At 30.0% G+C, this 24,918-nt stretch overlaps 3 protein-coding genes across 3 annotated transcripts; 1 reads left to right on the top strand and 2 right to left on the bottom strand.

The window, feature by feature from the left end:
* Positions 1-833: 833 nt before the first annotated feature.
* On the bottom strand, positions 834-1,439 carry LOC106378361. The gene has a single exon (XM_013818503.1). It carries the CDS (start codon positions 1,437-1,439, stop codon positions 834-836), a length of 606 nt encoding a protein of 201 aa, XP_013673957.1.
* A 12,034-nt stretch (positions 1,440-13,473) lies between these two features.
* On the bottom strand, positions 13,474-14,629 carry BNAA02G24030D. The gene is made up of 3 exons (XM_013819526.3): positions 14,286-14,629; positions 14,099-14,183; positions 13,474-13,761 (listed from the first exon to the last, which is right to left on the bottom strand). Exons 1-3 carry the CDS (start codon positions 14,486-14,488, stop codon positions 13,672-13,674), a joined length of 378 nt encoding a protein of 125 aa, XP_013674980.1. The 5' UTR covers positions 14,489-14,629; the 3' UTR covers positions 13,474-13,671.
* A 3,395-nt stretch (positions 14,630-18,024) lies between these two features.
* Positions 18,025-19,195, top strand: LOC106381679 (ras-related protein RABA1c). Its single transcript, XM_013821604.2, has 2 exons — positions 18,025-18,360; positions 18,585-19,195. The coding sequence occupies exons 1-2, from the start codon at positions 18,140-18,142 to the stop codon at positions 19,012-19,014; spliced, it is 651 nt and encodes a 216-aa protein (XP_013677058.1). The 5' UTR covers positions 18,025-18,139; the 3' UTR covers positions 19,015-19,195.
* The last annotated feature ends 5,723 nt before the right edge of the window (positions 19,196-24,918 follow it).

A 24,918-nucleotide genomic window follows, 5' to 3' on the forward strand; every position in this document is an offset into this window, starting at 1 on the left:
TGACCCCAACAGTAACCTTGTTGACATGGCCCAAGCGTGTGTGCCATATTGTGGTTTCTTCTCCAGCAGTTAGTTGCATACACTCGATAAGTTCTACTTGTAGTGTGACCTTGTACAATCGGTTCTTCGCATTTACCATTAGTTGTCCATGCCTGTCAAGTAGCTTGAGCGTGTCATCTTTTAAGTTAACTTCGCAGCTTACCTCTGTAGCTTGACCTAACGAGATGACGTTGCTTCGTAGTGCTGGAATATAGTAAACGTCCTTCAAAACTTTCTTTCCATCATTAATAACAAATTGGATCGAGCCTTTTCCCTTTATATCAACTCATGAATCGTCTCCAAACTGTACTTTTCCAGTAGTTGTGTCGTCTAGCTCGTGGAAGAACATACAGTTCCCACTCATATGGTTGCTAGTCCCATTATCAAGATACCATACGTCCCTTGCATCTGTTTCTGTATCAAACACTTTAGGTTTCACATTGTTTTCATTCAGGTAAACTACCTCGTTCATCATAAGATTGTCAGCTTCATGAGTGTCGTCGTCCTTCTTCTCATCCTTATCAACAGTTTCTTGAAGTTTTAGTATCTTATCCGGACAATCAGTTGCATAGTGACCAAGTTTATCACAGTTAAAACATGTGATATGTGAGGCATCTCCTCCAGCTCGTCCTTGTTTAAACGCGTCACGCTGCTGTTGGAAGGATCCATAACGACCACGTCCTCTTCCTCTCCAGTTCGTTCTACCACCGCGTCCTCGTCCTCGGCCATTGTTTCCATAATTCTCTTGGCTCAAGTTTATATTACCATACATCAATTTTCCCGAGTCATCATCGTTATCGGTTTCTTCTTCGGCTATTTCTTTCCTCGTATGCTTTCAGTCTACCAACAATATCCTCATAGCTCTTAGTATTAAGATCTGGAACTTGCTCAAGTGAAGCAACCATGTGGATAAACTTCTTTCTTGGTAAGCTCTTTAGAATTTTCTTTACAAGCTTAGGTTCTTCGATTACTTCTCCTAAAGAAGCGGCTTCAACAGCTATTTCTGATAGCTTGCCGGAGAACATGTCGACTGTATCTCCATCTTTCATCTTGATCCTGTCGAATTCTGCCATCAAAATTTGTAACCTAGCCTCCTTGACTCGTTCAGCTCCGACATGTCTTGCTTTTATTGCATCCCACGCTGCCTTTGCTGTATCTATGTCTCCAATTTGCAAGACAAATGTTTCTGGTATGGACTGGAATAAGAACGCAATAGCCATATTATTCTTCTTCTCGTCTTTGGTTCCGGGATCAATTGTCTCCCAAACCTCGCTAACTTTGAGTGCTATCTTCATCGTTAAGGCCCAGACAGTGTAGTTTGACGGAGTTAACTTCGGAAACTTAATGGAGTTTGGCCCCGTTGCCTTGTGCAGCACGATCTCATCTTTGACGTCTCCCATGGTTTATAAGTCAAAGGTTTCAAAACTCTATGAGGCTCTGATACCAAATATAAAAACACAAACTCGATAATAAGAAGTCTTTTTCTTATTATTCAATCACCAATTCTCAAGATCACAATTCACCAATATCAAAACCACACATTATGCATCTTACTATGCATTCATATATATAGGACTTAACATATTCCTATTTTAACTATTATTATCATATTTCCTAATCCTTAAAGATAATCATAACTTAATAAAGAAAAAGAAACTTGATATTCAAGCTTATCCAACAGTTATTATAAACGGGTTGGCGGTTGCTAGTTATACTAAGCTTTCTCTGACTCTGGCAAAAAGTAATAACTATACGATGGTTTATTCTTGCAAGGTGAACGACACTAAGAAAAAGAACCGCGTATTCTACTCATGTATGTATATCTATTACGGGATTCGGGCAAGATACGATGGTTTAATCTTGCATGGTGAACGACACTAAGAAAAATAACTGTATACTAAAAGATCTGCGCTTTGCGCAAGTCAAAATTGTATATAATATTTTGTTAAATATCGTAAAATCAAGCAGAGACTTTGTTGTTACAATATAAAACTGAATATCAATTGCTCTAAATAATTATTTGGACAAACTGAAAAGATGCATTGAGTTAATGGACTAGTAAAAGATTTATAGTTAACGGAAAAAGTCTTGTACAAAAATGATGGGCTTAGACTTAAGTGTTTGTAACTATATAATTTAAAGTTTGTCTAATATAGAAACTTTGAAAATATTGCTAAAAGAGGATTAGATTTGTGCGGCAAATCAAAGAACAACATTTCAGATCACAATTCCATTTAGAACGCCACATTTGGTAAACTAAAACACCACATTTGGTATTTATTTTAAATTATTTTGTATTCTAGAAAGCATATATACTGTAAACAATAATGAATACTGCAATATCTATATACTATACTAAAAGGAGAAAAAGCTCAAAGCTGAGGGTATTCACATAGGATTAATAAAATCATCCAATCATAAACATTTATTTGACCATGTCAGCACTGCTCTGTCGACTTAGAACCGGACCTTCAAATGGGCTTCTATATTCCGAAATGGCCCAACCTTTTCCTTCCCATCTTGATTGTCCCAGACCCTTACACTTGGTCGTTTCAACTCTCTTTACACTTCGTCGTTGTCTTACAGTCACTTCCCCTTCCTCTTATTGTTCCTTCTTTCTTTTCACCTTCCTATTTACTTATAATTGATTTTTGTTTTGTTTACAGATCAAAGAAGGAACCGGGAAGGAGAAGAAGTGGTGTTACAGAGCGGTGTCTCCGGCTTCGTCTCTCTCTCACTCTCCGTGTTCTAATTCCGGTTTTGTTTTTCTGTTCTTAGTAAAAAAGGCGGAGTAGGCTGAAGAAGCTTGATGATCGTGGTCTCGGCGTCAACAATGGTGATCTCGGCGTCAACAGTGGTGGTCTCGACTTCATCAATGGTAACTTAGCGCGGTGGATGAGGCTGAATAAGCTTACCTATGGTGTTCTTGGCTGCTGGTCTCGGCCTCAGAGATGAAAAAACCAAAGGAGCTGAAGTTGACGGCAAAGAAGATGAAGTTGACGGAAAAAAGTTTAGATGTAGGGATAATTTTGTTTTTTAATTAGTTTACACTTTTTAGGTTTACATTTCCAAAACAGGTTTTGTAAACCAGAATTAATTATATTTGGTAGTTTTAATTTTTAATTAATTTCGATTCCAACATATAAAAGCTAATTATATATTATAAAGAAATTTGTATAAATTAATGTGTTCTAAATTTTTAAAAACTATAAAGAGTTTTGGAGAATTTGGGGAGTACGAATTTTTTTAAGAAAAATTTAATGTGTTCTAAATTGTTAAAAAATATAAAGAGTTTTGGAGAATTTTGGGAGTATTGTTAAATGGTTCTACTAAAACCATATAAATGATGCAAATATTTTTAAAATTCAAAACTCATATATGGTTTTACTAAACTAATAAAATGGAATTCAATTATATTGTAGTATAATTTCATGTAACTATAAAATTGAGAATTGTATTATAGATGGGATGACACTAGTCTCCACAAATCTAATAAAACTAAAGAAGGTTTGTAATCAATCATTAAAAAAATCATAAATGATTTTCGTGTAATTATTTGTATACCACGGAAAGAATTGTATTTTAGTATTATTTTTTTAACTACATTTAATATAATCTAGAAAAAAAAAGTTAACTAACTCTACAATTAGGAGTTTTGTAGGTAACACAACTGTAATACCATATGAACTTCTTCTTATTTATATGAACGATAAGTTTTTCACCACTACATTCAGAGATAGAAGCGCTGATTTGGGCAATGGAAAGTATGAGGAATTTAAGACAGTTTCAGGTTACGTTTGCAACGGATTGTTCTCAATTGGTGAAGATGATTTCGGAACCAGAAGAATGGCCAACATTTGAAAGTTATCTGAAAGATATTACAGTCCTACAAAGGAGTTTTTACAACTCAGAGATCGTTCATGTACCCCGGACGGAGAATAAAAAGGCGGATAGCTTAGCACGCAGTGCTAGGAAACAATCGTCTTTCATCGTTCACATGGATGCAGAGTTGCTGGTTTGGTTTATAGAGTCAAGTTAAGTCTGTGAATGTCTTGTTGTCAAAAAAAAAAAAGATAAGTTATTTCCCCGCACTTGGAGGGTTAATAATTTTACAGAAAATAATATATAGATATATTATCAATTCAGAAACTATTATAATAATTTTATTTTTATGACATTTTTAATAATAAACGAAATATTAATTTTTAGTATATGATAAACTTTTTAAAATAATATTCTGCACTATTTATTACAGTATTAAATATTATAAAAACTCACATAATATGAATAAATTATTTAATAACCGTCTATAAATAGTTTTACTAGATTAAAGTTTAACAATAAGAATTTTCGTATTTAAAAAAATACTTTAAGGATATTATTAGACATTTTTATAGAACAAAAATATCACTTTTCATTACTATAGATTAGCTCTTTCAGAACACCAGTTTGTTGATTTTTACAATCTCTTAGTTATTGGCGCTTTTTCAAACTTTTTATCTACCTACAAGAAAAAATGTTAAAAGTGGATTATAGTGTCGATTTTAAATAAATAATTTTACAGAAAATAGTATATAGATATATTATCAATTCAGAAACCATTAGAATAATTTTATTTTTAATGATATAATTAATAATTAAGTAAATATTAATTTTTAATATATGATGAAGTTTTTAAAATAATATTCTTCACTATTTATTACTGTATTAAATTTTATAAAAACTCACATAATATGAATACATTATTTAATAACCATCTACAAATATTTTTACTAGATTGAAATTTAACAATAAGAATTTTTGTATTTTTTTAAAGTTTGACAAATCAAACAAATAACAGCTAAAACATCATCACATATGCGTTTGAGACTAAAATAATATAAGCTAACTCCAAATTATCATAGATTATCATCTAAAAAAAAGTTTTAAAGCATTTTTCGCGTGTAAAAATCTCAAACCACACATCAAAATATACAAATTATAAAGATGGGTAATACAAAATAATTCTCATTCTCATTTGTGCAGGACATGATGCCGAAGATCACAACAACCAGAGCGACCACCTCGGAACACAGCAAGTAATCGTTAGGATCATTAGGATGTGGCTCATCACAAACCACAAAAACAAAAATGCTTTCCTATGAACAACTTTCATGTGTGTTGACATCGAAGTCTGTCTAAAAACTATGTTTTTATCACTTTAACTACATTTGAAATGATTGTTTTTTGTTACAAAAAAAAAGAAAGAAATGATTGCTTTTAACCACTAAACAGGAACAACAAATAGAAGGGAGGGTGCCTACTTCTACGTCTAACAAAATGTACCAACAGTTCGAGGAAGGGAAAATTTATCACATTAAATATTTTAACTTTCTTCCCAATAACCAACGGTACAAGCTTACCGTTCATCCATACATAATCAATATCAATGAGACAACAACTATTACACAAGTTCAAGAAAACAAACCACCAATTCCTTCATACATATTCCATCCCCAACACTACATCCAGTTGATCAGCTTAGCCAGTGCAACCAACTTCCTCCCAGGTAAAAAAAAAAAACTTTTACTTATCTCACATACCAATAAATTCTCTTTTATTGTTACAAAAAAATTATTCTCACAGATGTTGTTGGCCAAATATGCCTCATTCAAGGAAGTGATATATATAACCACAACAACGATACAAAGATCATCATTGGATTGCGTTTAGACATGTACTAACATTTTATTAAATAAGATTTGTTTTTCACCAAAAAAAAATAAAAAAAACACAATAATTTTTTGTAGATCCAAATTGGTACGTCTAACTATATGGGACGACAAGGCGGCTAATTTTAGAGAGCTAAATCACATATCTACCAAGAAAAACCAAATCGTAATCATCACAAGTATAATTCAACGGTTACATGAAGGTAATAAACTAAACATACAGTTTATGTCAAACTAAATGCTTACAAATATTCCACATTTCCTCTTTTTTGGAAATGTTATATGATATCAATATTGTTGTTTGACAACAATATTGATATCATATAACATTTCCAAAAGAGGAATATAAACTGCTATCCTAAACCTGATGGCATAACTCCACATGGGATCGAACAACAAGACAGCAAAAGACACAGTCAACTGTTTTAAAATTTACATTACAGCTTCCTACGTTAATTAAAATAATCATTGTATCAGTAAGTACCAATACCCATCGATAATATTTTTTCTATTTTTTTTACATTCAATGATTATTTTAATCCTACCACTATTTGACATTTAATATAATTTACATAAAAATATATTAATCTAATATGATATTCTACTTTAACATTTTCATAGAAAATAACCCAGCCTGGGAACAGCCCTAGTCTTTTATAATAATGATGAAACACTATTATCCCCTATATATTAAAATAAAAGCATCACAACATTTTTTTATAGCCACGTGTTATCACCACAATCATTTTTAAAATCCTTAGAAAAATATATTGGTCCATCAAAATATATAATAAACTTTTTATTAAACTAATCATAAATTAATTATTAATGTTCTTCATTGTTTCCTTAAATAAAAATAACGGAATGACCAAACGTGGCTAAAGTATATATGACAATTAATGATTTTAAATAATAAATATTTGATAAAAATTAGTTTATTATCTATCATTTTTATATTTTAACCTATTAAAATAAATTAAACAATCACATTAACTATATAGAAAAATTTAGATTTTTAGTATATGTTATATTTTAAATTTTTAAAAACGACAATAAATGACTAAAGTTGTTAAAAATCTCACATTGAATTTTTTTGATTTATGGTTTAATTTTTTTTGTTATAACAAGGTATAAATGATTACAAGATTATATAATAAGAAGTCCCGTTTTAAAAATATTAATATTTTAATATTTTTAAAAATAAATTAAAACCATATAAAAATATATATGTATTTTAATTTCAAAATTTGCTTTGATTTTTTTTTGAAAAAAAATTGCCAACTTAATATTTAGTTTTAAAACTTTTCATAATGTTTTTAAAATTACAAATAACTAAGACTATTAAATATCCCACAAAAAGAAATTTGTTATCAGTTATTCAAAATTTATGTTATAAAAATACAAATTATCAAAAAACAATATGAGTATAAAATATTATTTAATAGATATCAATATAAAAATATACTATATATCTATGTTAATATCATTAAAACTTAATTTTATAACATATAAAATAAAAAGAAATGTTTGTATAAATCAATAAAATCTATTTATATGTTTGCACCAATTTAATCATATATGTAATAGTTATAGAATTTTTAATTATCAATTTATATGTATTATTTAATAATATGTAAAAGAACATATAATATATAAAAAACATATACTACGTAAAACTAATTTATCTATTGTTTGTCCATAAGGTAAGATATTCATCACTTATTACATATTTTGTGCTATGGAATATATAGTTATTAATTTTGAATTCTAACTAACCATAATCTACTCTATAAAAATAGTCTTAAATTTATCTACCATTAAAGTTGTCATTTAAGTCTTGAACTCTTTTAAGTTTCTTAGTATGCTATTTAATTTATGGACCACATTTCAAGTTATATACAATATCATTATATTACACGCTACTATGACAATAAAACCGGACAACTTAAAATAAACCAACAACTATTCTATTATAAGTAAACCAATTGAATTATACGAAATTAAAATTAAACTGGACCGAGGTTATATACAATTAGATTAGCAATACAATAACTCTCATTGGACTTCTTTTACTATAAATGAAACTTTGCTCTAAGTTGATTGATTCCTTTTCTCTTACCAACATCATCATCACACAAAGTACATGAATATGTTTTATCCTCCTTGCTTCTATAATATATTAGCAATATGATAACTCTTATTACACCTCATTTGCGTATATATGATATTTGGCTCTAAGTTAATTGATTCTTTGTTATACTTAGAGATATCTGCCATTATGAACACAATATTGTCATTATATAAACTTTAATTATACTATGTTCACTATTTTAAGTTACAAAAATGTTTTTTGAATAAGATTATAAGTTAGATATTACCTGTATTTTGTAATTTAGATAATGTTTGTATCTATTTTTAAATACAATCCTTATCTACAAGAATAATTAGATAGTTATTATTGAGAAAATATTTGATCAAATCTATACTAACTTGGCTTGCACACTAAATAACCAATAACAGCTTAATATAATTTTTATTACAGATATTCTGCTATATTTGAAAGTTGATATAGAATTTTCAACAAGATTTTCCTCCTTAGTTTCTGACCTCCCTATTACTAATATGATTTTAACTAATGCCCGTAACAACAATTATAATTATTTTAAACTTAATCGGTCATAACGTCTAACAATTGGGTCATGTTTAAATTTTGGCATTTAACAAACAATTGTCTAATTATACAATATATATGTCAAAAATATTAAAAAAATGTATATTATATTCACATGATGTATTATAAAAAATCATATATATAAGAAAAAACAATACCTATAAAAACATATATTAAATGACTTATTCTTGGGTTCACCCTTTAGGGTGAACCTCTAGGTTCACCAACCAATAGTATTGTGTTATTTCATATTCGATATCTTTTAAAAAAGAAAAAAAAATATAGTCAAATTATATTATGTTTTTAAAATTAAGAAGTAAAAATAAATAATAAAAAATAGTAGTAATTACAAAAAAAAATTATTTTTAACGTCGTCAACAAAAAATTAAACACTAAATTCTAATCCCTAAACCCTAAATCATACACCCTAAACTCTAAACCTTTGGGTAAACCCTGAACTTTAGGATAAATCCTAAACTTTAAATCAAAATCACTGAACACTAAAAACTCAAGGGTTTAGTGTTTAGTGTTCTTTATTTAAAGTTTATGATTTATCCAAGGGTTTATGATTTATCCAAGGGTTTAGGGTTTACGATTTAGGGTTTAGGGATTAGGATTTAAGGTTTACTGTTTTGCTGACGAAATTAAAATTATTATTTTTAATTCTTTTTTTCTTTAACTATTTTTTTTTACTTTTTTATTTTAAAAACATAATATAACTCGATAATATTTTGTTTCATTTTTTTGAAGATATCAAATTTGAAATAATGAAATCTTATTGGTTGGTGAACAGAATAACTCATCTATACTATTAAAGCAGGATCTTATTGTCATAATTACCTTAGTCTGCCCTTTCATTCACTAACATTGCATGTTTCATTAAAGGCAATTAAGTAATATTAATAACAAATCTATATTGGGTCATTATTTTTGGATCAAGCCCACATCAAATCTCTCTTGTGCCATTTGGGCCAATTAAAAAATCAGATTCAATTCTCACTTTTTTTTTTTCCTTTGAGCCAATGAGTCCAAGTTCAAATAATTTTTTTTTCAACTATTCTTAATTATTATTTTTTCTTTTCTTAATATAATTTAAGCATTCATAAAAATAATTGAATTTTTTAATTGAAAAGTATAAATCTTTATTAAAAGTATATAATTTTTTAATTAAAATATTAACCCCATAATAAAATTAATTTATCAAAGTTAGACCAACTTAATTCATTAAAAAATAAAGTTTAATTTTTTAAACATAAATAGTCATTTAAAATGAAATACGATAAATAAAGATAAAATTTTTAAGTCTTTTATAAAATAAAACACAAATATATCAAAATGTGACATTTACTAAATATTTGTCAATTAAAAAAAATAACAAAAATAAACCCGCGCTTTCATCTATACTATTAAAGCAGGATCCTATTGTCATAATTACCTTAGCATGCCCTTTTCTTCACTAACATTGCATGTTTCATTAAGGGCAATTAAGTAATATTAATAACAAATCTATATTGGGTCATTATTTTTGGATCCAGCCCACATCAAATCTCTCTTGGGCCATTTGGGCCTATTAAAAAATCATATTCAATTCTCACTTTTTTTTTCCTTTGGGCCATTGAGTCCAAGTTCAAATAAATTTTTTTTTCAACTATTCTTAATTATTATTTTTTTTCTTTTCTTAATATAATTTAAGCATTCATAAAAATAGTTGAATTTTTTTATTGAAAAGTATAAATATTTATTAAAAGTATATAATTTTTTAATTAAAATATTAACCCCATAATAAAATTAATTTATCAGAGTTATACCAACTTAATTCATTAAAAAAATAAAGTTTAATTTTTTAAACATAAATAGTCATTTAAAATGAAATACGATAAATAAAGATAAAATTTTTAAGTCTTTTATAAAATAAAACACAAATATATCAAAATGTGACATTTACTAAATATTTGTCAATTGAAAAAAAAAAACAAAAATAAACCTGCGCTTTGAAAGCGCGGGTCAAAATCTAGTATTAAATTATATAATCTACTCTCGGTTACTTAAATTTGACCATATATTTTAAAAATATATTAAACTAACTCATATGTTTTTAGTCCAAACTTATTAATCTTAAAAGTAATTCCATAAAATATTTGCGCCAAATAAGTTAATAATATATTTTAAATAAACTAAAATATTTTTATATCAAAATATTAAACTACAAACAAAACATTTAACATAAAAAAAAACACCATGTACAAGTAATTTTGTAACAACATCACTACTCAATATATCTATAAAAATATTATTTACAAGTCAATAACATAGAAATATTATATCAATATACAATATACTACTAAATATTTATAAAATTAAACAAAACAATATCGGCGCACAGCGCGAGTCTGAATCTAGTTATTCTTTATTATTAGTGTCTAAGCATTTTAATGTTAGAGACTTAGAGTCAATATAGAGAAGACGTGAGAAATTAATTTTCAAATACAAAAAAAACCACTACATTAGTCATTTATAATAACATTTTTATATAACAAACATATATGTACAAAACACATATACAAAAAACTAATATCTTATATTACTGTAATTATAACTAGAGATTGACCCGCACGCCCGTGCGGGTGTTAATTTTTACTTTCTTATAAATCGATATTTTATTTTTATGATTAGTATTATATATTTTATATGTGTCATAATATAATTAATTGCATAAGTACTTTTAGATTTCTATACATCATAATCGAACCTGAATCAAATAGAGTAATATTATTACTTTTGGTTATTTGGTTATTTTTAGTTTAATTTGAATTCAACATACCCGAATTGAATCGGTTAATATTCTTACTTTTCATACAAATATCCGTACCGGCGTCAAATACATTAGTTTTTGGATATTTGTAGGTTTGTATATATCAAGACTGAATTCATCTGGACCCGATTCGAAACACACATGAAAATTTATAATACCGAAATGAAGTCTAGTTTCAAAACTCAAAAAGCATGATAACCCACAGAAATAACTCGTAGCTGAATAGTTATCCGAATGTCCATGTCTAACCGATACATAAGTAAATAAAAAAAATTGTTAACCATTTTGAATTCTTATCACAAATAGAGTGGTTTCATTCAAATATGTCGAATTATTATAGTTAATATGTAAATAATCCTGGCAAAATATTATAGTAAATATAATTAATGAGATAGTTAAAAAGTGAGAAAATGAATGTAAAAGATAAAATAAAAAAATTGAAAACAAATAAGTTTTGTTTTTCATGTCACTATTATATATCATATATATGTCATCATATAATTAATCATATTTTATATGTACCATAATATAAGTAATCATATAATTAAAATTATTTTATACATACCATCATATAAATAATCACATATATTATATTTATAAACTTAATATGAAATATAAAAACCATAATTTAAGTTGGTGTTTTTAATTAAGTTATGCATTATATTTTTCTTATATATAGTGAAAATATTTTTTAAATGGTTATTGGAAAATATTTTAGTAAATTTTCTTAAAAAAAATATATATATATATATATATTTGAATCAATTATTTATATAAATTAATTTTAAATTATTATTTTGATTTGAATTTTGTATAGAAATAATTAAAATTGAGAAAAATGAATGTAAAAGAAAAAATAAAAATTGAAAACAAATAAATTTTGTTTTGTACTTCTGTAATAAATGATATTAACTTATTTAGTAAATATAATAGATGAAGGGTTAGAATTGATTAACAATATAATAAAAATCTTTTAAAAAATCAATTAAGATAAGCAAGTATTATTTTCTACTGCTATCCATGTTTCCAAACAATTCTCATTTATACTACTATCCATGTTTCCAAACAATTCTCATTTATACTATTATCCAAGTTTCCAAACAACTCTCAAATGTACTTCAGTTTTAATAATATAGATTATGTTATATGACATATTATAAAAACCGTGCAAGTGTGCTTCAAAGATGGTTTAGTATATAGTTTTGATAAATAAAGTGTGTACATAATTGTGGCCACAGATTGTATGTTTAGTATATGTAACAATTTTGATTACATATCTACTACTATCTCCATGTTCAGTTAGATAGGAACATATTTGATAAATACTGATAACTCTCGGATAGAGTATAAAATCCTTGTAAATATTATATAAAGATTTTTTTTTTAACGCTGATTTATTATGATATTACAATTATAATTATGTTATATGACGATCCGACAACCGATAATAATACCTTCTTTATAAGGATTTACACCTAACTGCATCACCTGAACCGTCCTACAAAGATCACGACTGACCGAGTTTACTTGCATCATATTGAAGATCCCATGTAAGCATTTCCTCCGTAATTTGCATAATTGTTTAATAAATCACTTTTTTCGAGAATTAAAACTTGAACCTGCTGATGTAGAAGCATTAATGAATCCTTAGTCAAACCATTGGACTAAGTGGGCTTCCACGAAATATTATATGGAGGTTACATCATGAAATTGCTTCCACGAAATATTATATGGAGGTTACATCGAAATTTCATGAGTACTTTACAACGCAATTAAGACGAAACCGTTCCTTCCGTGTTATGACGAATGTTCTTACTCGTAAATGTTATGGGGCCGTTACGACAACTTTCGTTACAATGGACGTTTAACAACAAAACGTGTTTCCTAATTAATTCGTCGTAACATCCCGATTATGACGAATTAACAAGGAATACGGTCCTCGTAAAAATATGTTTTTTTGTAGTGTCTTATGGTCATTTTTTTTGGAGGCTCGTTTTGTGAAAATAAACTAAAAAAAACTATCTTAGGGAATCTTATATATATACTATTAATAATAAAATCATAATATTTAATACATAAAAATATTTTAATAATACATAAAAATATTTTAATAATAAAAACTTATGGTAAATTTAATAATATAAAATTAATTGTATATATGTAATAAAATCAATCTAAAAAATCATATACGAAAGGTAATTAAATAAAAATTAAATAAACACTAATTTTGGTCCAAATGCTAATAGTCCCCTAGTCAGTACGGAGGATATGGTTTATTTGATAAAATTTTATTACTTTGTGACAATTTATTACTTTGTGATAAGGTTAAAACTGAAACACGAAAAAAAAAGAACTAAGGTTTGGTTAAACCTTTTGAGTACCAGCTCATTAATTATCTGGAAAGTTGGAAGAGATTGAACAGTTTCTTTCTCAATCTCTCAATTGCAGAAATTGAGTTTCTTCATGACTTTGGCATATGCTGGTGGTACTAGTCCAGGCTGTCTCAGTCTACGTTTTGATTTCTTTGACTGCATACAAGCAACAGATAAATTACTCTCAGCAATTATTCACCTGACTCCACATTATAGACATGCCAAACCAAGGAGAAAATGAAACAGTTGAGACTGCAAATACAGCTTTGCCCTACCCATTTATCTGTATAGCTAAACAAGGAATCAACACTCAAAGTTGAAACTAGTTCAATCACACTTTCCATGTTAAACTCAACTCTCACTATCTATCACATAAAAGAAGGTTTTGACCAGTAAGATTCCTAGTTATTATCATACTGTTTTCCCTGGTAAAATAGATAAATAAAACCAGAGATTCATATTATCCACTGAGGGCTAAGTTGTAGTTAGCTACCTTCAAGTGGGCGTTGTGGCGCTTGCCTTCTTTCCAACGACGGATGGTACCATCATTCAGTGGTCTAAACCTGTCTTTGTATGACCTGAGATAATATAGATTCGGCAAGTTGAGAAAAGACCACAAACTTTCCACTTGAGAAGCTACGAGGAATGACATCTAAAATATAGTGGAATCAGAACGTTACGAGTAAAACTTGATCTTGACTTTCTTGACTTTGGATGTGATTGGAGTCCTAGGTCTCCACTTCTTCTTACTCGTCGTGGCGAAACCTAGGGTTGACTGAGGACTCCGAGAATGGTGGATCAGACGGTGGGGAACACTGGTGAAAGAGAGATTCCGATTTGAGTGGAGGGAGATGGAACGCAGCTTAGTGCAAAACCTCTGCATTCTCGTCTCTTTCGATAAACCTCCGGAGAGATTGAAAGGGGACCACCGACCTGCTTGGGTTTTGTGAAATGGTTTGGGGAGTGTTTGGGTGTTAGACTAAGTCTATTTTTCCTACTCAAAATAATATCCCGAATTGCGTAAAATATCATTACCACTTTTCGAAAATATATTCAATCAAAAATATCATTAGACTTTAAAGTTTAGTGATTATTATTTAGGGTTTAATATTTATACCAGGTGAGTTGATTTTATAAAATTCTATAAATGTTTTTAAATTATTTTTAGACATTTATAAATTGTTTAGGAGATTTAATTTAATATTTTATAACAAATTTAAACTATTTATGTTAGGTCTCAATATTTTAACCTTGACCCGAAAATCCAAACTAGAATCGACCCGAAAATACCCGATCTGAAACCGAACAAAAAATTTACAAGTATTTTTTGGTCTAGTTATTTTATCCGAAAGAACCGGAACCAAAAGGAATCGACTCAAATAGACCTGAACTCGAAAAAAACTGACATGAATAGACTCGATCCGATAAAAACCGATTTGTACCCGACTTAAAAACATGTATATCCAGAAATATGATTTTTTGTTCTATTTTATATATATTATTTTATGATTTAGTTAAAATATCTTTTGTTAACAATATTTGTTATTATTTTGTAACATTTTTAAATAATATGAAACTTTTAAATATAAAATTTAGAGTTTGAAAATGTTTTATTTTAATTATTAATAGTTTAATTTAAGTTATTTTGCAAAATTTTAGATATATTGACAAATATCGACTAAATTTGATGGATTTGGATATGTCATGTCCTTTTCAGATCATAAATACGCGAACCCCGATCCGGACCCAAAATTAAGAATATTTTATAAGTATTTTAATTATAGATCTGAACCGATCCGGACCCGAGAAGAACCGACCCGAACCCGAACAAACAATTTACAAATACCTATTGGTTCCAAATTTTTAGGACCCAAAGGACTCGGATCCGAAAGGAACCGATCCGAGCCCGATCCGAGCCCGATCCGAAAACCCAAAAACTCAGGCCTAATTTATGCAAACGCTTATCTTAAAAAATAAAATTTTAAAAATGGATGGTAAAAATTAAAGTTCTCTCTATTTTTATCTTGAGTCACACTTCCCTCGACGTTTGGTTTTTCATAGGTTTCTATTCGGATACTCGATTTTCTTTCAAGTACAAAGACATGAACAGTTCCAATAATTATGAATTTCAGTTTAATTACAGTTATTTATGATTCTGGTTTGATTTAGATAACAAGATTAGAAATCAGCTAATATCCTATAATTTTTCTGCGTTTAATTCAGTTTAGTTCAATTTTTTTGGATACTTTCATGGGAGTTTTTCAAAAACAACCTAAAATTTCAAGTCAAACCTAAAATTATTGTTGTCATCACTACTCATCCATGAAATTTTCACCCTCCTTATGTTTTGAAATATTTACAAAATTGCCATTATTGTTTAATTTCTCAATTATTTCAAAAATGACAATAAACCAATTACACCTTAAACATTTTTTATTATTTACAATACTATCATTATCATCAATTTTCTAACCACCATGCACTACCATTTTTGAGCTCTTAAAAGCTCAAGAATTCAATTTCTAAGCACTTTTTTTTTCTAAACCAACAAATTTTCATTTCCTCTCCATTTTCGTCTCAAAACTTTCATAGCTTTCATTTTCATAAGCACAACTTTCATATTTTCGAATTTATGCACTTGTGAATTGTCAAAGGTGCTTCATTTTGTTCATAGTTGGAGCTTGGCAGTTGAAAAAGGTGGAAACGAGCTTTACACCAGAAAATGTAACTATTTAGATGGTTTTCGTCATTTTTCAGAATTATGTCGCGATTGTAGACTGTTTTGTATGTCTATCTATGCATATGTGTAGACTTACGATGCGGTATACTTGTCAATGCACAAGTTATTTTTGAAATTGCCAAAATAATTTTTTTTTTGTAAAAAGACTTCTCTAGAAATCTACGTCGTTACCTTTGATTACCAAAAACAAAAAATTAGGTAGACTTACTAAGAAATCTACGTAAAAGAGGTTACTTTATGGAGACATCTCGGGAAGTCTACAAAAAGATCAGTTTTGCATTTGACCAAAACTTTAACTTCTTTGAATAGGTTAGTTTTGTATTTGACTAAAATGTTCAAAAAAATTGACCAAAAAAAAATGTGTAGACTTTATATTCAGTGTACTAATCTTAGAAAAAAACGTAAACTGCTTAAGAAAATCTACTATTTTATTTTGGTAAAATGCAAAACTAACCAGTCCGATTTTGAGAGTTGACTTCAGGTTGAAGTCTACACCTTCGTAGATGTTCATTTCAATCTATTCTTAGAAATTCAAACTTGGTCAACTGATTATAAATCTGCCACGTAAGCAATGTAGAGATGTAAGGTGATGACAACTCACTAAGATTAAAATTTAATTAATAGAAAATAAAATGTTACATATTTTTAAATGATCCTCAAATAATATATAAAGGATTTGAATAATTTGGGGTAATGGATAAAGGGTTAACTATAAAAGGAGAAGAACATCAAATCAGTTGGTGTTCGAATTTCTGATTGATTCTATCTTGATATTGGAGAATCTTGTAATGAAAAGCATGCAAGATAAGAGTGGTGATGTGTGTCTTCAGCATTGATCTTGATATGAATGAGTCGAATAATTGTGTGGAGAGGGTTCAAGTACTGGCAATATCTGACCTCGACCAGCAAAGATTGATATGAACCACTGGAACTGCTCCGAAAACAAGGGTTAACAATGACTTTTGGGAGCAGTGTTAGATGGAGCAACATGAAGTTCAGTTAGAGAGAAGGGATGTTGAAGCCATATATCCTAACCGCTGGACGACAAAGGATATGTAGCTGGATAAAGTGGTGAGCGGCTTAGAGAATATCTACAATTAATTCAACCAAAGTTAGGCACATGACCAATTTCTCAATAAAACCAACATTACATTCATACACATTAAAATATCATCACAATGTCGAATTCAACAAGATCAAAGGCAGTATGAGACAGTACATAAGAATCAGATCTTGCTTATTGTCATAGAACAAAGACTAACATTTCAGTCACACCAAGGAAAACAACTTTCAGTCTCAAGTATATCCCATGCATCGAGATAACAATTAACAAATCCAATAAAAAAGGTAAAATTCAGCTGCTCAAACAATAGTGTCTGTAGTCCAACGGTTAGGATAATTGGCTTCCAAGCAATTGAACCGGGTTCGACAGACGCATTTCATTTGTTTTGTTTACAATTCAAAAGTTCAAAGAACAGAAAAGAGAAGATAATCTGAAATGGCGAAAGTAGTCCTCGCGTTGAACAGGGCTACTAGCTAAAGATCTGAAGGCGTGGGAGGGTGTTATAGTAATTAAACTACACAAAATCTCATAAAGACACAACAACACGACTAGTGTCGTCCTTTTATCTTTCTCCGCTTGATATTTTTCAATTCCGCGTCTCTCTCTTTCTCTTTCGGTAGAAGTCGAAAAGATCTAGAGAACAAAATCCCGGCGTAAATCTCGTTAGGGCTTTTCAATTTTTGAAAAAAGCGCAAAAAACATTTTGATCTCTCTCTCTCTCTCTTCTCTCAATGGCGGGTTACAAAGCAGATGATGAATACGATTACCTTTTCAAGGTTGTTCTGATCGGTGATTCTGGTGTTGGGAAGTCCAATCTGCTTTCACGATTCACCAAGAACGAGTTTAGCCTCGAGTCCAAATCAACCATCGGTGTCGAGTTCGCGACTAGGAGCTTGAATGTTGATGATAAAGTCATCAAAGCCCAGATTTGGGATACTGCTGGTCAAGAAAGGTCCCTTCTTCTTTTTCTCTCTCTCATTTTGCTTTATCTCTTCCAAAAAAATAGATCTAGCTTTGCAGCTAGAGAAACCAAACATTAGTTATGTAACAGAGGTAGATCAGTTTCAGTAATTTCATTTCGATGATTCTTGACACTTGTTCTTTTTATGATCAAAAAGTTCTCTTAGATTGGTTTTGGTAACGTCATATCTATGAATCTTGATTCTTCCTTAATAGGTACCGAGCCATCACTAGCGCCTACTATCGAGGAGCCGTTGGAGCACTTCTTGTCTACGACGTAACCCGACACTCGACATTTGAAAACGTGGAGACGTGGCTCAAAGAACTCAGAAACCACACCGACCCGAACATCGTAGTCATGCTCGTCGGCAACAAATCCGATCTCCGCCACCTCGTGGCTGTTCAGACAGACGATGCCAAGTCGTTCGCCGAGAAAGAGTCTCTTTACTTCATGGAAACCTCGGCTCTCGACTCCACCAATGTCGAGAACGCTTTCGCGGAAGTCCTCACTCAGATTCACTGCATTGTGAGCAGAAAGGCCATGGAAGCTGCGAGCGAATCCGCTAATGTTCCGTCCAAAGGAGACAAGATCGATCTTGGTAAAGATGTTTCGGCAGTGAAGAAAGGTGGATGCTGCTCAAACTAATTAACAGAGTGGATCTTGGTTTGGTGTTAACGGTGGTTATGTGTTCAGAAGTGGTTCTGCTGATTATATAAATTAATCGTTGTTCTTGCTTGAGAAGTGATTTTGAATTTTGATGTTTTGTCAAATTACCAGAACTTTGTTATCTAAGAAAGAGAGATAAAATATAGCAATGTTCTAAAAATCGCTAGGCGGTAACTAGGACTAGGTGAATTATTGGGACCTAGGCGAGGTCTATGCGTTAGCAAATTATTAATTTATTTTATATATTTTATATATTTATATGACATATTTTAGTTTTTAAGTTTAACTATAAAATTATTGTGATGAATTATCAAAATTAGATATACAAAACAGAAGAAAGTAGACAAACTGTAGATTTGTAATAATTTTGTTGCTTAATTTAACATATATAGACAATTTTAGATTGATTTTTTATCTAATTTTAACCGATTTAAAACATTCTAAATCAATTTGAATCATATAAATTGGTATAAATCGGATTTTAAGAAAATCGTTTCAGATAGGACTGAATTGCCGTCTAAGCGGGGATCTTGGCGCCGCCTTGGCACCGCCTAGACCGATTATTAGAATCTTGAAAGATATTTTTGATGGTTTTGTTCTGTGTTTTCTTTTGCATCAAAAACTTCATATATTTTATTAAAACAGTTTAAAGAAGTTTTTTCTTAATTTAAAATTCTAGAGTTTACATGGAAACAGATTATACCGCAAAACGACCTTCTTTTGCCAGGTAATCGCTAGCTAAATAAAAATAATGAAACAAAAATTTAATTTAGAATGTACATGATGAAATCTAATTCAGCCATTAGAGATGACAAATCTTCCTCGTCAGTCATCTTAGTCTGAACATGGAGCTATCACCAAATTGGATATAAGATGTCCTTGTGCCATGAGGCATCAAATTGGCAGCAAGGATCTCCGGTTGGTTTGAGCATGTCGAACCCCCCAAGTCCGCATTTTTCCAAAACTCAAATCCGATACAATCAAAAGCTGATTCAAGAGTTTTTTTAACCAGTGTCAATACATAGGTAAAAATTTAAAAATGAAAAACCCTTACAAATATAATAAAAAATTTCAGAATCATTCTATGATCTTTCATATGATGAGACCTTTTTACTACAATTTCATTTCGGACTTTTTCAAATACAGTTTTCTGAAAAAACAAATTAAATAATCATTCAAAAATTGATCCCCAATTTTTATTGCTGAAAACCATCTTTTAACAGTTACAGTAGCAACATGTGAAATCAAATTCAATTTTAGCAGTGTATAAACCAAAATAAATGCAGGACCTGCTCAAGTAAAATATGGGCCCTTGGGCAAAATAGTTTTTCAAAAAAAAATTTACATATACTCTATTAACTTAAAAATTTTGGGCCCCTTTTTAATTTTTTTTTTTGAAAATCAGGCCCCATCTTAACTCTAATTATGCAAAAAAAAAAATGGGCCCTGGGCCTATGCCCCCCTTGCCCCTATGCCTCAGCCGGCCCTGAATAAATGACATGTGCTTTCGAGTTTTCACTGAAATACGAAAAAGCAGTCTATGATCCTTTAAATGAGTAAATATGTTGGCACGTAGAGCATTATCACTATAAATATTTAATTTTTGTTCAAGAGATATACACTCTCCATGATTAAAATCGGATGCATAGAATATCAATAGCCTCATCAATTTTGGATGGTCAAATGGAGAGAACAAATCAATAAGAGACAAGAAGTAGCACAATTAAGCAGTTCAATATTTACCTAATTGAAACGATTTTTGAACTTTTGAAGCTGCAAATCCAAAATTGAATCTAAGCAATTGACCCTATATTGATGTTCATTTGTCATCCTGATTTTCTTTGGTTTCTTTGAGTCAGCGAAATCTTCCTCCATGTTAAGGTCTTCAATCCCATGTTTCTTACAGAAAGATGAATCTTTCATCAATAAGATCATTACATCCATCATCTCTAAATTTCTGCAACTGTGTTTTAGTTGACTTCATCGACGACATTGCATTCAAAATCTCTTGATCTTTTTTTTTTTGAGGGCTTTAGACAAACTATTTGTGATTTCTAAAGGTGCATCAACACTTGCAAAAAGAACACAAAACCAAGGCTACTGATGTATTTAAGAAGACCATGTGCTTGTTGTCTTTTCGAGTCTTTGAAGCAATTCAAGCACCTTGAAGATAAAAAAAAACATTCAACCACACACAGTAAAGTTCTATGGTGAAAGCCCCAACGGGTCATTGATATGTTAAAATTATCCCTTTAACCTACTCTGCAAATTCAGAGGTGCTTATGCATCACTTAGGGATCGAGTCCACAAAGACTCTAAGATCGGAGGAAAGTACTTCCTCTCAAACTCTATCTTGAAAGATTACCACGATGTGATGGTATGCCGGCGCTGCCTGTCTATGCTTTCCCACCATCCGGTTGCAACACAATAGACCATTGTATTCGAATTAAACTAGAACATAAAAGTTGTAATGCAGTAAAAAACAGAAAAAAATGGTTGTAACTTACGGAAGAAAAACGCTGGATCTAGAGAAATCAATTAGGAAATCAGAATTGCAGTCAAAAAGAATATCAGAGTTTATAAGAACAGTATAGAACTCAAATCACATCAATCAGCTTTTGCTGAGAAACTATCTATGTCTAGATCCTAGAATCTCAAATTTCTTAGCTCATTCATAAAATTAAGATAGGCATTAAGATCAGATTTGATATGCTCAGTAGATTTCCTTGTGAATATTTTTTTAGCTCATCATGATTAATTCATGTTATGAATAATGCTTGTGCATAGGGGTGGCCGTTCGGGTACCCGTTTGGGTTTGGGTCGGATATTTCGGATTTTCGGATATTTCGGTATAGATGTATAGTTCGGATATTTCTGTACTTCGGATCAGGTTAAGATATTTTTAGTTCGGGTTCGGTTATTTTGGATCGGGGTTCGGATATTTAGATTTTGAAAAAAAAAATTAAAATTTTAATTTCTCAAATTTCTTGTATTTAAAAATATAACTTTCACTTAAATAATTTTTTATTTTTAATAGATTGAATGATTAATATATTTGGACATAAAATTTTGAAACTAAAAAAGACATTAATTTGGTTATTTTTAATAAATTTTGGATGTAACTTTTTGTTAATTCTTGAAATAAAAAGTTTGAGATGCATTTTAATTGAGTAGCGAATCATGTTCTCCGTAATCTTATGTATATCATATGAACTTAAAGTATGTGTAGTATCAATATAAATATTTTATATAAAAGGAAAGATGTAAACTAGAAATATATAGTTAATTATACATATGTTTGGTTATCTTCGGATATCCATTCGGGTTCAGATATTACCCGTTCGGGTTCAGATATCCAATCTCTCCTAATTCAATATCCGTTCGGATATTTTACTACTTCGGTTCGGATTTCGGTTCAGGTTTTTCGGATCGGGTTCGGGTGCGGCTTTAGATATCAGGTAAAGTGCCCATCCCTAATTATCCTATTATCTAGCTTATCAGGGTTGTCAATCCAAATCTACCTCTAATAACAATCAAGGTCAAAGTCAGCCTCAGCCCACCCTCCTCTTTTGTTCTTATAGTGGTCCTTAACAAAAAAATAATGACTTCCACACTTGAAGTTTGAGCCCATACTAAATAAACCTCTTTGTTCAGTCATCATCTTGACAACCCTAATTTTTATCCTGTGGAAGAACAGCGAGAATTGTAACGGCTGTGAATCACTTCAAGAGGTCACCATTAACCTTGCCATTCATTCACAGTTAAAGCAAGAACACACTACGATTCATTTATTTACCATCATCATCCTCTTCAGCTTCCTTGCAAACTCTCTAATATCTCAAACCTATAAAAAGGGGTCTCCGGCACCCTAAACCATATTTCCACAAACTTCTATACCATATATCCTAAACCCTGTTTCATATATTTCTAAACTATAATCTGATTTCATATACATGTACTTCGTATGACAAGTCTAATAGGTTATTTAGTTTTATTTACTATTATAAAATACACGAGAAGTTTAATCAATTTTATAAAAAAGTGTTATCAGAGTTTTCTGGATTTTTCCGGGACAAATTAAATAGTTTATTTAGTTTTATGTATTATTATAAAATACATGAAAATTTTAATCAATTTTTTTAAAAAGAGTTATCATGATTTACTGGGTTTTTATAGGGGTAACCAGTACCAGTTCAAATGTTAATGGTGGGTTTGTGGATTTTATCCAGGTCCAATTATTTTCCAGTTCAATTCTGGGTTTTTGGGTACTTTCATATTGATAGATAAAACAAATTAGATAATTTGGGTTTTTAATTTAAATATCGGGTAATTCATTTTGTTCGAATAAAAATATTAAATGATTTGGATAATTTTTTTTAAAAAAATATTTGATATTTTGGGTATTTCAATTTTGGATAATATCGAATAAAAATATCTGATATTTTGAATAAAAATATTAGGGTAATTCAATTTTGGGTAATTTGGTTTATAAATAGTAGTTTTAAGATATTTGGTTATTTAGAAATCAAATATAATTATTATTTATTGGTATATAATTTGTATTTTAAAACTCAGGTACCCATTTGGTTCTGGGTCGGGTTCAATTTTTCGGCTTCACATATATCATATCTGCTGGATTATTAATGAAATTAATTTCAATTTTGGTTTTGTGTTTTTCAGTTTGATATGGTTTGGTTTACGGTTCCATGTAAATGTACCTAGACCTATACCTATACACTATTTTATATTAAAATTCATTTAAAATTCATCTAGTAAGAACCTTATAATTATAGGAACAAAACTCCCCATAAATGTTTAATAAATAAATTATTAAAATAACTGCTGAAGAAAATTTCTATAACTGATTACAGTATAAAATATCGATTTTATTGTTAAAATATTTGAATTCATGAAGAAAAACATAAATTTAGATGATGGAGAAAATTTGTTGTAGTATATGTACACGTAGAGTTGTCAGATGGGTTGACCTGCGTCCACATGGACAGACCTGCAGCGGTTCCGTTTTCTCATCAGACCATGCGGGTTGACCCGCGGCGAGTTGCGGTTAGAGAACTCTTGTCCAAACCCGCCCCGCTTAATTCACATTGTTTGCGGGTTGACCCGCGGGTTACCTACGAGTAAGAACATTGTATAGAAAAGCCATTATAAATAGTAAACAGATTTTGACCGGCGCATAAAAGCGCGAGTTTTTTTTTTGGATTATAAAAAGTTTTTATATGAATTAATGTTTGAAATTGTTATACATTATTATTTCATATTTTATCTGTACATACGATTCGACAGTTTGTTGGACCTGAAAAACTAAATCCAAAACCAACCCGAAAATACAGGTGAAGTTTGGGTCTGAGTTATGGACAAAGTACCTATCCAATATATTTCTGGACCGCGAATCTCTGTTCCAGTTTGGGTCCTATACGAGACTCGATCGGGTACCCAAAGTACCTGAAATTATTTGTGTATATTAGGTATGTTTGGATATTTCATATATGTTTTCGGCATTACAAATATTTTTAAGTTTCTGGTTCGGATTTTTTGGTTATATTTTGGGGTTATGGGTAAAATTTCAATTTTAGAAAAATATATTTTGGGTTGGTAAAATTTTGGGTGTTTTCGGTTCTCCGGATTAGGTTTACAGGTAAAATTTTGGATCTTTTGAGTATATGAATATTTTTCAGGTATTTGTTTGGATTTCGGGTATTTTTGGGTTTCAAATCTTTTTTGTGTTTTGGGTACTTCGTGTTTTTTTAGATTCTAATCCCCAAACCAATCCGAACCTGTTATGTACTCAAAAATTAAATTTATTTTACAGATATTTGAATTATGAGTCCGAACCAATCCGGAACCAAAAAGAACCGACCCTAA

This window comes from Brassica napus, chromosome A2, assembly GCF_020379485.1.
Source record: "Brassica napus cultivar Da-Ae chromosome A2, Da-Ae, whole genome shotgun sequence".
Lineage (NCBI taxonomy): Eukaryota > Viridiplantae > Streptophyta > Magnoliopsida > Brassicales > Brassicaceae > Brassica > Brassica napus.